Source organism: Scardinius erythrophthalmus (assembly GCF_964197995.2).
Source record: "Scardinius erythrophthalmus genome assembly, chromosome: 20".
Classification (NCBI taxonomy): domain Eukaryota; kingdom Metazoa; phylum Chordata; class Actinopteri; order Cypriniformes; family Leuciscidae; genus Scardinius; species Scardinius erythrophthalmus.
The window spans coordinates 7,188,098-7,201,348 of record NC_138240.1 but is presented as its reverse complement, the minus strand read 5'-3'; the positions used below and the strand labels follow the sequence as shown (position 1 = coordinate 7,201,348).

Here is a 13,251-nt window from a genome sequence, read left to right as displayed (position 1 = left end):
GTATGTATGTATGTATGTATGTATGTATGTATGTATGTATGTATGTATGTATGTATGTATGTATGTATGTATGTATGTATGTATGTATGTATGTATGTATGTATATGTGTATTTCTTTTAAACTTTTCTGTGTTTAAAACAAGCCCACATAAGCATAGGCAGGAAATCCAAACTTAGTGGGCTGAATTGCACCCAGCAAAACAAAAAAGCACAGCCTAGAATAGAAACTATCATGAGAATCACAAGACTAATTTAAAGTTTCCTGCCCTGTTGTCAGTGGCGTTCAGATATATTCCTGTGGCACGCAAAGCAACAGAGGCCACGGGTTATTGTCTGTGGCGAGGCAAAATGATGAGCAATTCTCAATGCTTCACCTGCGCTGTCGCCGGGGCCTCTTTTTAACGTTAATTGGGTCCCGCATTATATTATTCTCAGGTGTTTTTCCCCGAGCACTGCCCTCCACGCAGGGGCCGGACACGGGCATGACCTTCGCAGTGTGCCGGAAAGGGCAGGGATAATGAAGCCGTAGAATACATCTATGGCATTCCAATAAAGCAGTCACTCGGCTTATTATGGGAGACGTAAACAAACACTCCTATTAACATAAATCAAGAGGAGAATACTGCATCCACGTGTCTAATTAGCAAGGCTGTCTTAAACATCCCCCGCTGGAGGAGTCATGCCACATTGATTCCCAATCTTATCAATTACATCTTGTTTGGACTCTTATGCCGCTGTCTCGATTAAAATGCATGCATGGTTGTTTAAAGCATTAATGTGTACATGAATGGTAGGTTGGACTGACCGTAAGCATTAAATCACATTTAGATTTTTTCGTCTGAGCTGTGCTTGCTCAAGTAGGAAACTTAGTTTTGAATAAAATGCTGGGAGAGATCAACACAGATCGAATGTTTTAGCACTATGAAATTAAACAGCCATTTTTTAAGAGTAAGCAGCAGTGTGGAACAAAACAAAAGCTAAAAAACCAAAGGACTAAACACCTAAACACAACTTCACAGACCCAAAATGAGGTTTCTGGAGGGCAACATTGTGAGATGTCCTTGACACCTTTAATAATGGTTTGTCAAACATATAGCAAGTCCCTCCTCAGAGTCCAACCTTCACAGAAATTAGAAAGGGAAAATTCTGACACAAGGTCAATGGTAAAAGGCACATTGCGGCCCTAAAATCAAATGTGAAAACAATTGAATGCGGCAGGCAGCTCAAATTTCAAAAGCAGGACTTAAATTTATTCTCTTTTTATCACAAAGTATCCTTTTCTCTGATATTAATGATGAACTAGAAAAACTTGTTGATCATCTCTGTGGGGCGGATACCTCGTATCGCCATATTTCATTTTCCTTTTATTTATTTTCATTAATCATTATGAAAATAATGATTAATGAAAATGGTTTAATGAAATGGATTAATGAAAATGGTCACCCTGTGGAAGCTTGTTTCTGCCTCGGAATAAAAAACTGTAAAAGATAAGGGAATAAACTTTTTATCTCGCAATTCTGACTTTTTTTTCTTAGAATCGTGTGATATTAAGTAGCAGTTGCGAGTTATGTCAGAATTGCGTAATATAAAACTGACTTTTTTTCTCATTTTCTCTATAACACACAATTGCGACTTTATATCACGCAATTCTGAGAAAAATTGCGAGATGTAAATTTGAAATTGTGAGAAAAAGTTACAATTGTGAGACAAAAAGTCGCAATTACAGTTTCAATGTTTTTATTCCATGGCAGAAATAAGCTTCCATATTACCCTTTATGTTCATCTGTGGGTTATACTATACTATACTAAAGAACTGGTTCTTTGAATAAGTACAGCGTTTTCATTACTCAAGATTTCATTACTCAGCATCTGCCTCTGATGGTCAAAAATCTCATAACTCCATTTGAGTTTGATTTTGGCAAATTGTTAATATTCTAATGACACATGCAAGTGCCTGAGCATGTATAAAGCCATAATATCAACTTTCATTATTTAAAAAATACAGTTTTTTTCCATTTTCAAAAGTAGCATATTTGGAGGATACAATAAAAAGTCACCTTTAATTATGTATAAATATTTTTAAAAAGTGACTGTCATTATGAGTCACTGAAACATTGATTCGATTTCTGTTGTCGAAGCAAAAATAGACAAAGCAACGTCTCGGTTACGTATGTAACCCTCGTTCCCCGAATTGTCGATACGTTCGGACGTGACGTTGAACATCACCGACTGAAAAAAAAATATATAAGTTATTCAATATTACCTTCGTTTTTATGGAACTGGTATAAAGAAAAGTCATGAAAAACGTTTTAAAAATCTTTTTCAAGTTTGAAGGTTTATAGGCCTTACGGATGGATTGAATAACATGAATCTCATGAATTTATGCACTATATGACCAAAAATTTGACGCAGATTAACGCCTTGAAAATGTGCCAAAATATGTGGCATGCAAAACCACAGAGAATCTCATTCATCCGGGCCATTACTAAAAGGCTAAACCGTCCAAGTTACTTCTTCAGCAGACATCTAAAACTGTGCAGAGCAGCTGTCTGAAAGTGTTTTAGCGATTGTGCGCTGATGCTGATTTACCGATTTGATATGACAGTATTTCAATATGACAGTGCATCCCTGCGGAGATTTTGATGAGCCATACCCCAGAATCCTGTGTTTTTCATAAATTACTGTGATGTTTTTTGCAACTGAGATAAAACAAAACAAAAATCTTTGGGTGTAAAAGTGTTCCTCACACACCCTGTCCTTGCATGCGAGAATGTTCATATCATAACTGCTTGCATATCCTAACACAAGCGTGGTGTCTTTAATGCTACTTTGTTTAATGAAAGGCCTTTACGATAGCGTAGAGAAAGAACGCTCAGCCACAGCAGGGATCTCAGGGAAGAAATAATTACCTGAGATGAGTTTTTACACCCATGATGCCCTGATCTCAGTAAACACTTTGAGTACTAATACAGTGCCAACTTCAAAGCATGCTAATGACAGTTTTGCAAGTGCACAGAAATGTTTTCACTACCATTAGGGAGGCCAGAGTATGAAGCGAAATTACATGTGAGCGTTTGATTATTTTGTAACAATGCTTGTCCAAGTAGAGGAGTGTATAATTTCTCTCTGATGTTACAGTGTTTTTCGGCATTTATGCGATTATGTATTCATGCGCATACCTAATGACTCGTATCGCCCTCCTGAGTGGGTCTGTCTCAAGACATTTCAGAAAAGTCTGAGATACACCTTCATGCTGATACACACTATACACACCCCCTCAAGTGCACAAATTGCGAGGTCTATTTTGCACAGAATCTGCAATTTACTGCAATGATTAATTTCGTTTGAGCAAATGAACATTTTTTCCAGCATTGTTTGTATGATTGGGGATTCTTGAAATTGAACACTATGAATATTGCAACATACTAGTATTACAGAGGCAGTTGGTGAAGATTTGCTTATATAAAGAGTGAAGGATTTCCTGCCAGCAGCTTTCCCTAACTAAGTTTGTTAGCTAGTTTCCAAAGCTTGTTAGGCTGGTCTGTTTTAATGGTTTTCAAGTGGTTTTGGTCATTTTTCAGCAGGTTAGACTGGTACCAGGTACACCAACTTAAACTGGTTAAAACTGGCCACAGCGTACCAGTGTTCAAATTGTTTTTTAGAACATGATAGTTGTTTCTGTTGACCAACATGGCTGAACCATGAAGGCCATCTAGACCAGCTTTTTGTTCTGACCAGCAAATGACTGTATAGCTAGCTTGAGACCCATCTTAAAAGGACAGCCCACCCCAAAATGAAAATTCGGACATCATTTACTCACCCTCATGTCATTCTAAACCAGCATGACTTATTTTTTTTTTATCTGTGAAAGAAAATGTTGGTAACCAAACAGTTTCGGTTCCCATCCCCTTCCATTACATGGATGTCAATTGGAACCGAAACGGTTTGGTTGTCAATGTTTGTTTTTCAAAATTAGTTTGACAGAAAAAGAAAAAAAAGACAATCATACTGGAACTGCATGATGGTGCTTACAGTCTAAAATGGTAAAGTCTTAGCCGGTTTAAGCAAGCTGGATTCTCATCTTAGACCAGCTTGAAACAGACCATAAATGACCATCTTTTAACCTTTTAAACCTGCTAAAACCATGTAAAGCAATCTCCTGTAGCGTCTTTCTGCTGCTAATCTCCACAGCTGTTCACTGGGTCTCCTTTCACAGTCCAGATGCTGTCATTTTATACCCCTATCATTCTGCTGATTCGTTATCTGCTAGACCACAGTGATGAATCTATGAGGCACCAGAAACAAGTTTATGATGTGTAACACACTTTACAATATGACAAAACGCCATCAATTGGATCTCCTTTGTCCCAATAAAATGGCTATCACGATACATGTTGCAGCAGAATTAGAGTCAGAGGAAGAGGACAGAAGAAGGGTTTTACTGCAAGGCTGGCAATAAAAAGCTGATCTTGTCAGCGTGGCCGGGCCCAGCGGAGCCGGGCGGTATGGAGGCAGGAAACTGGCATTAGATTAGCCTAGCAGCACACTGCAACATTACGTTCCTGAGACATACATCACAGAGCTTAATAAGGGCACATTAGCGGCAACGCATTAAAACGCTCCCCTCTTTGGTTTCTGTCTCTCTTCACATCACAAGCAGAGCAAGCAATCTCAATATGCAGATGTAAACATGCTAAGCTTATTGTGAAATGTGTGTCCAATTTATGTTTTACTGCTCAAAATATTAGCCTATAAGCAGTTTTAGCATCCCCATTCTAAGCTATTTGACTGTATGAATTGAAAGCTATAAAAAGCAAGTATAAATGCATAAATGTAGGCTATGCTACAGTATATATTATGTGCATAAAAGTTTTAAATACACTACCATTCAAAAGTTTGGGGTCACTTTGATTTTTAATGTTTTTAAAAGTCTCTTATGCTCACCAAAGCTGCGTTACTTTGGTAGAAAATTGAGTAAAACAGAAATATTGTTAAATATTATTACAATTTTAAATAACTGATTTCTAGTTTAATATATTTTAAAAATGTAATTTATTCCTGTTATGAAACACTGAATTTTAAGCATCATTACTCCAGTCTTTAGAGTCACATGATCCTTCAGAAATCAGTCTAATATTTCTTAATATTATCAATGTTTTTCTTTTTTGGAAACTCTAAGAAACTAGAACAAGAAACTTGGCTCTACGCACCTGATGAAAAAGGTTTCTTTTTTTTTTTTTTTTTTTTTGTCGTCAATTTAGAGCGCAACAAATATATCTAATTACTTTTTTGGAAACTGTAATATTATTTTTTCAGGATTCTTTGATGAATAGAAAGTTCAAAAGAACAGCATTCGTTTCAAATATAATTTGTATGTTTCAATGTAAAAGCCTTCACTGTCACTTTTAATCAATTTATTGCATCCTTGCTGACTGAAAGATTTTTTTTTTTTTTTATGACTTCAAACTTTTGAACAGTAGTGTATTAACATTAAATTATAAAACACATTTTCAAGCACAGGATGGTTTAAATCACTAAATTTTAAATGATACAATACAAAAAACACAAGCACAAACAAGAATGCTTTGCAGTTGCATTGTTTTCTTTCAAACCTAAGAGACATTATACATATATCCCATTACAGTTACAATATTTCTTTGAAATATTTTAGTCATCATTATTGCATTGCAGTTCTGTTGCACTCTATTTGCATGCTGGCTTTATAAAGGCAGGGACACACCAAGCTGACGGTCGGGCAATGTCGGGCAGTTTTTGTTCGTTTTTTGGCTTTTGTCGGACACTCTCAGGGTTTTTGGGCTGATTCAGCAAGTTGAATTGGCATCTGTCAGAGAGAGAGAGAGAGAACTCTGATCGGAAGTTTCGGTTTCCATTTTTGAATGGCGAAAATAGACTATTGATACCTTCTGACATAGAAATTTACTTGTACACGCAGAACGCAGATGCTAGTTGACGGTCGCCTTTAGTCCTTTTGGTGTGTTCCAGCCGACACAGCTGGCGAGAGGCGACAACACAGTCGGGTTTCATCGCCGCTAGTTCTGACGTCGGCTTGGTGTGTCCCATGCTTAAAATTTTAATAATAATAAAAAAAGATCCTTAAAGGAATACTTCACTTTAAAATGAAAATTCTGTCATCATATGCTCACCCTCATGTTGTTTCAAACCTGTATGAATTTCTTTCTTCTGCTGAACAGAAAGGAAGATATTTAGAAGAATATCAGTAACCAGACAGTTTCTGGGTCCCATTGACTTCCATAGTATATTTTTTTTCCTACTATGGAAGTCAGTGGGACCCAGAAACTGTCTGGTTACTGACATTCTTCTAAATATCTTCCTTTCTGTTCAGCAGAAGAAAGAAATTCATACAGGTTTGAAACAACATGAGGGTGAGTATATGATGACAGAATTTTCATTTTAAAGTGAACTACTCCTTTAATGTCAATTGCAAAAATATTTTACAAAATAATTTATAGTTTATAGGGATGCACCGAATCCAGATTTTTGGGGTTCGGCCGAATACCGAATCCACTGGTTAAGATTCTACCAAATCCATAACCGAATATCGAATCCTACTTCCATCCTCAGTCAATTAACACAGTAAACACATTAAGTAAACAACTTTTTGTTTTATTTTATTTTAACTGTAAAAAAAAAAAAAAAAAAAGAATAGGCAACATTATGCCAGGATGACAAGTGGGAAAAACTACCCTATCTCAAGATCCAATCAATACAACTCGTATTCTTTCGGATGTTTCATACGCAAATGTTTTGACAGTGGCGATGTTGTGTATTGTTTAGGGTCCTTGCCACCACGAGACAAATCGGCATTGCAAATTGAACATGTAGCTCGACTTGAATCGCCTTCTTTTAACTGAAAGTACTGCCAAACAACACTTTTCCATTTTCACTTTCTCACAGCTTACTGCATTCAAACGGTCCACCTACAGTACGTAAACACTTTCCCGTAATCAACGGCGGCGTGACGTCGACCAGCATAGTGCAAGCCTAGGATTCGGTTCGGTGGGAAAAAATTCTAAGGTTCGGCAGAAACCCGTCAAAAAGCCCAATATTCATCCGAATCCGAAGCCAAATCCTGGATTCGGTGCATCCCTAATAATTTATAATAATTAAATTTTTCAAAATTAAAAAAAATTAAAAAATTGACATTTTACCTAATATTTGTGTATTTTTATGCTTGTTTTGATGTTCCATTGATGCCTTAAAAGGCAGCTGCTTATGTAGACTTTAGACAGCAAGGCAGCTCACTAGGTTTTGGAACATAACTTCTTTGTTGAAACCCTGTGTACTGCAGTTTCTAAACTTTCCATGATACGCATAAACAAAGACGTTGCGGTTGAGTGACTCACTTGTTCTTTTGTTTCTGTCTTTTTTCCTCACCGTCCCTGTCTATCACACGCTTCCACCCTTCCTCTGTCTCTCTCAATCTCTCTTTCCATCACGCATTGATCTGACGCTGCAGGCGACTCGCTGTTCAAACACAACGGGATGAAATTCACCACTAAGGACAAGGACAACGACCACTCTGAGAATAACTGTGCGTCCTTCTACCACGGCGCCTGGTGGTACCGCAACTGCCACACTTCCAACCTCAACGGACAGTACCTGCGCGGCCAGCACACCTCGTACGCCGACGGCATCGAGTGGTCGTCCTGGACGGGTTGGCAGTACTCGCTGAAGTTCACCGAGATGAAGATCAGGCCGACCAAGGAGGAGAATAAATGAGCGAGAACTAGAAAACTTGACTAGAACAACTCATATGATGGCTGTAGGTGTTAGAGACACTCGGTGCAGAAACGCAAGAACTTTCTAGCGACAACCTCTTTCTCATGTTTCTGTTTCTATCCATCTTTCAATCCCCGTTTTCCCACCATCTTGTAGTGTTTGTGCTAATGCCCAGTGGGCTGTTGTTTTTCTCTTGATCTGCTGTTCACATCTCTGAATATTATTATGACGAAACATTGCAGGTATTGTCAAAAATGTACTAATGAAAAAAAAAATCAGTAGTTGTTGTGTAAAAAAAAAAGAAAAGAAAAAAGAAAAAGAAAAAAACTTCTGTAGCTGTGAAATTTAGCAAGAATGTGTAGCTTTTCATAAAAAATAAAGACTTTTAACCCTTCTCAAACATCCGACAGAGAGGCAGCTTGTTCTATGTTATTTTCATCCAGTGCTTAATCAATAACTCGTAGTTAAACATGACAAGGTTGCTATTGGTGTGTCCAGCCACCGCTGTAATATCTGGGAGGTAACTACTTTTCCCCCACATGTCGAGTAAATACGTTATTGACCACCAGGGATGCTCAAAGAGAATATGTGTCACAGTGGTGGCTTTCAGAGTGATGGGCCAATACAGGCACATTTTTCACTCTTGACAGGTCAGTCGGTGGAAGGTTTATCAATGGAGAAGCTAAACGTCTCTCAGAAAACACAGTAACCCTTTGGTGTTACTGCCGATTAGCAGAGTGTTAGATTTTATCTTATGCACAGTAGGTCGGGTTCACCTGAAATCCCAGTGAGATGGACTGACGGAGCTTAAGGCTTAATCTCGGAGGAGATCTGAGAAGTGAACTTGGGTTGAACTGCTTTTATTGTTGTGAACAGACTGACTCTTCTGTTTTTATTGTCAGATCCACCTGGAGATCGTTTCAGTAGCTTATTCGGTAGCTCATCGGTTTGCCACCAATATATTCTCATACATTCATTTAATGTCATTTGTTTGAGATAAATTGGGAAATTTCTGAAATAAAAAGGAATAGTTTACCCTAAAATGGGTCAAGATCTAAATTACATTTAGGCATTTTAAAGCACACATATTTGATTATATTGTGGCAAGTAGCAAATGCTTTGACAGCTTGATTTGCTTCGGAGGCTCCTAAAAGTGTAAAATGGAATTAGCAAATACAACAGTTCAATAGATTTTCAGCGACTCTTTCTACACGTCATATCATTATGCCAGTAGGTGGGGGCAAATGACTGTATTTATGGGTGAATTATTGACTCAAGTGAGTAATGGATCATAGAATGTTCAAATACACTGATTCATTCGAGAATGAAAGAAATGGCTGACCGAATTGTTGAATCATTTACTCAAACACTTGCTGATTCATACAAGAACGGATCAAGTGTCTCTTTAGGAGTGAATCACTGAATCATTCACTCACCTGATCTGTTCAAAATAATGAATAATTCAGGAAGAAACACTACCCGCCGCTGTTGCGGGTTTCATATTTCAGATGGATCTATTTTCATTTGTGAAGCAAAAGTACACAAAGCATATGACAATACTGTCAAAAATGCAGTTTACTCAGTATTATCTTCTTGTTTATTGAACTGTTGTATCAAATCATGAGGGTGAGTGAATGATTGAACTGATTTTGGCGTTAACTAATGTTGCTTCTCTTTGTATTTGTTTGCTTTTTTATCTATACAGACTCACTAACTTTCTCTTTTCTATTTAATTTATGGCACTGACAATAAGCACATGTTTCCTTACCAAACCATAAACTTGCAATGTCCTTTTATTAATTTACTTTTGTTGTTATGTGTGTTTGTATTAGTTTTGATAACACAATACTGAACATGTTTTATTTGTATACTAATGCCATTTATTGTGCGATGTCCATGTTAACTAAGATGACCCAGTGTTTAGAATGTGAAAATCAGTTTCATAACTTTATTTGTATCTTCATATTTGATGTGATTGTACATTGATTATCCTGTCAAAGATGAACATTGTCTGCACTTTAAACAACAACATCAAAATAGTCATTTCTGTTTCGAAATGTTTTACAATCACTTTTATATCTATATTGGATGGAAATCAAAGAAATAGTTTTATGAATCAAAGGATAACTTATCCCTCAGAGTATTTTAAGAATGCGAAGCATTTCAATATCAACCTGCTTTATTGATCAAATGTTTATCTATGCTCAAATGGCTAACTTATCGTATATACTGCAATGCCAACCCCTACTGAAAAACCAATTCACCAACGTCAAAGGAACTCAAAACTACGACAGAACAAACAGCTGTCACAGCCCAACCCAAACTGATGCGTTTTGATCAAGTTTGTGACACATTCTCGCTCAATAAAGAGAACTGCAGGCATTTCTGTGAGGTGAAATTGTTTAAGATGAACGCCGCTATGCAGATTGACTTTCACGGTCAATTCCCTCTGGAAACTGTAGGAGGGATTTCTATGCTCCAGCTGTCCTAGCATGCACATTCAAAATAAAGTGAAAACGCCAATAAAGTACATCCCCGCACCTCATCATGCCATGTTTTTCTTGCTCTCCACAGGTATTTTCAAAAAAATGTGATGTTGAAATGTGAAATGTGGTCTCCAATGAGAGAGACTGGTTTTGTCGCGCTAAAGGACAGAACGTGTGACAGCTACAGCTTTTGAGGAAATACAGATTCTCAGTTCGTGGCCCCTAGTTGCTCTCTGTGAACTTCTTGGAACTCAGGAACCCCTGCCGATGGCCTCTCAAACTACACCTGCCTGCTGATAGCGCTTGCCAGTCATCCATGTAAATAATTTAACCGTGAAATTGAGCATGTCTTGCAGTATAACAACACCCCAGGATGACAAGAGGATGTTTTCCATCCTTTACACACCTTGCTCATCCTAACATCCCCCAAACCTTCAAACCCATCATTTGTGACCAGCTATGAAAGCGAACGCAGATCTACTGTATACAATTTAACACTTGGTACGCTCTGCTATGAATTACAATGGACTCGATTTCAATTTCTAGCCATTTTGTATGGTCTTGTATTAGCAGTTCTTTTCTTGTTGTTGATCATTAAAATGTGTTTCATGTTCACGGTGACATTTAATAAACATCCACAGTTTCTAACATACTTGCTTTCGGTGTGACTGAAGCATTTCAAAGAAAACAAATTCCTCCTTAGCAGTTTGGGAGTGAACGTCAGCTGAGGTCAGCTCATTTGACTAGGTAGGCCAATAATAAATCCTTAGGGAAATCTTCTTTTAATGTGAATATTGTGACACATCACATTTGCCTTGCTTTTAAATATTTGGCAAGAGTGCCAATCTCAGGCCCAGATAGCATAATGAGGCTCTCAGCTGATGAATGTTTAAATGGAGGAAAGGAGAGATTTCACCTTTTTATGTGACTCTCATGGAGAGGAAAATGGTTAATATCCAGCAATCATGCAACATTCATTTTCATAAGGCGACAGCAGCCTACTTTTTTAACATGTGATTTTATTTCCTTATATAACTATGTGTTACCTGACGTATATGTAAATCGGAAAAACAGTTTTAAGACCCATTACTTTTTTTAAAGCATTAGCGGCACAAATGGTACCATGTATATGCTTGGTGAACTACAGTATTAGCTAACATAGTATGAAAAGTAACTAGTTCTAAAATGTCTGTATCCACCAAGGATGGTGACCTTCCATTTTGGATTTCCACCTCAGAAATATTAACCTTATTGATTCAAATTAAAATGCAACATTTTGTCATTTGTTGAATTGATATTAAAGTCACTGTGGTATGTTATTAAATGATTTAAAAATATATATTTCTTAAAATTGACACCTAGAAAGTGACATCACTAGGACCCTATTATATTTATTTAGTTCATCCTTATAAGCCAGTTCATGGAAAGTACTCATGGAAAGTTTTTAAAGGTTATAGCTCTGCAAAGGGAAACTTTACACCAATTTATATTTAAATGGTAGAGAGTCTGCCAGTGCCCCTTGTTAAAAAAAAACAACACTAAAAAAATCCAATATGCAAAGGTTTTAATCTCATTTATTCTTTTAATTTGTTCTAAATTGTTCATTTTCATTAAGATCTATATGCCTTTCAAAAGTTTGGGGTTGGTAAGATTTTTTAAAATAGTCTCTAATGCGCACTAAGGCTGCATTTATTTGAACAATAATACAGAAAAACAACCATTTTAATATATTTAAAAATGTAATTTCTTCGTGAAATCATTCTAATATGCTGATTTGGTGCTCAATAAACATTTCTTATTATCAATGTTGAAAATAGTGATGCTGTGTAATATTTTTGTGAAAAGCTACATTTTAATTTTTCTCTTAGAGAGCAGCATTTATTTGAAATCTTTTGTAACATAAACATCCTTACGTCACTTTTGATCAATTTTATGCATCCTTGCTAAATAAAAGTATTAGCTGCTATAAAAAAATCTTACTGATGTTCTATATATTCCTGATTCTTGTTTTGTGAGATTCTCTCATGTACTGTAATTCTCATATGTACAGTATGTGGTGAAAGTTTGTAAGAGAATGACTCTGCAGGTCTAGATTCCAAGAACAGTTGCAGTATCCGTGTTGCAGGAACTGTTAGAATGATGTGCATCTACTCAGCAGAACTCAAAATCAAAACCAAGTGAAGGATGCATCAGAAGCGAGAGGCGTGCTGATGTAACACTTCAGATATTCAACACTCAGCAAGCCATAAACACATCTGGCTCCTTGTCTCCTTCCTCCAATATCCTTAACACCCATACTCGTCTTCCACCCAGACAGATTTACAGAAGACGCTGCCCTAAACTTCGCCTCTCTGTTTCCAGCACACTAGACGTTGTCGTTTGGGGCCTCCCAAACAGCCAGATCGATAAGGCCCATCGCATTTTAAGCTTTTGCATCATGAGGTTTCTGTATTATTGGATTGCATCTTCTCACGGTGATTCATGAGGGTACAAACATCTTCTTTTTCAAGGAAACCTCTCGGGCCCCTCACCAGCCACCTGCTGCAGTCATTTTGATGCACTGGTCCCTCATGTGATTGCTGTTTAATGAAAAACAGGCCAGCATAGCCCTGCTCTCCTATTACAGAGTAATTGATTTGAGGTGAGGAATGTCCCTTGTAGAGGTGAATAGTTTTACCCAAGTCATTAATCCCCTCAACCAGATATTGAAAACCCCTGACCGCCCTCTTTAGCAAAAATGATCTCTCTTGCTCTCCTTCCCTCACTCTCTTATCGTCTAATCTGCTGTCAGTTAAGAATATATGTACCATCTAATAGCATTTCACTGACAATTATTCACTATTTATCAGCAATTATCTGCAGCTTTCATAAAGTTTATTTGGTGTTCTCACAGGTTGAAGTGAAAAAAAATATTTAACCCATAAGTATGACTAGTGTCAGTTGACATCATGTGCAGATTTGTTATGACCTTTTTTGCATGTCAAATATTGTAACAGCATGCTAT

At 37.2% G+C, this 13,251-nt stretch overlaps 1 protein-coding gene across 2 annotated transcripts in view; it reads left to right on the top strand.

The window, feature by feature from the left end:
* Positions 1-10,898, top strand: part of fibcd1a (fibrinogen C domain containing 1a) — a 131,559-nt gene extending 120,661 nt beyond the window's left edge. The window contains exon 7 of one of the 2 annotated variants that reach the window (XM_081349094.1): positions 10,336-10,898. In XM_081349094.1, coding sequence (XP_081205220.1) covers positions 10,336-10,355 — 20 coding nt within the window. In that variant the 3' untranslated portion in view covers positions 10,356-10,898. Of the gene's footprint in view, positions 1-7,498; positions 8,166-10,335 lie in introns of those variants that run through there. The other variant, XM_081349093.1, reaches the window with a different exon arrangement.
* The last annotated feature ends 2,353 nt before the right edge of the window (positions 10,899-13,251 follow it).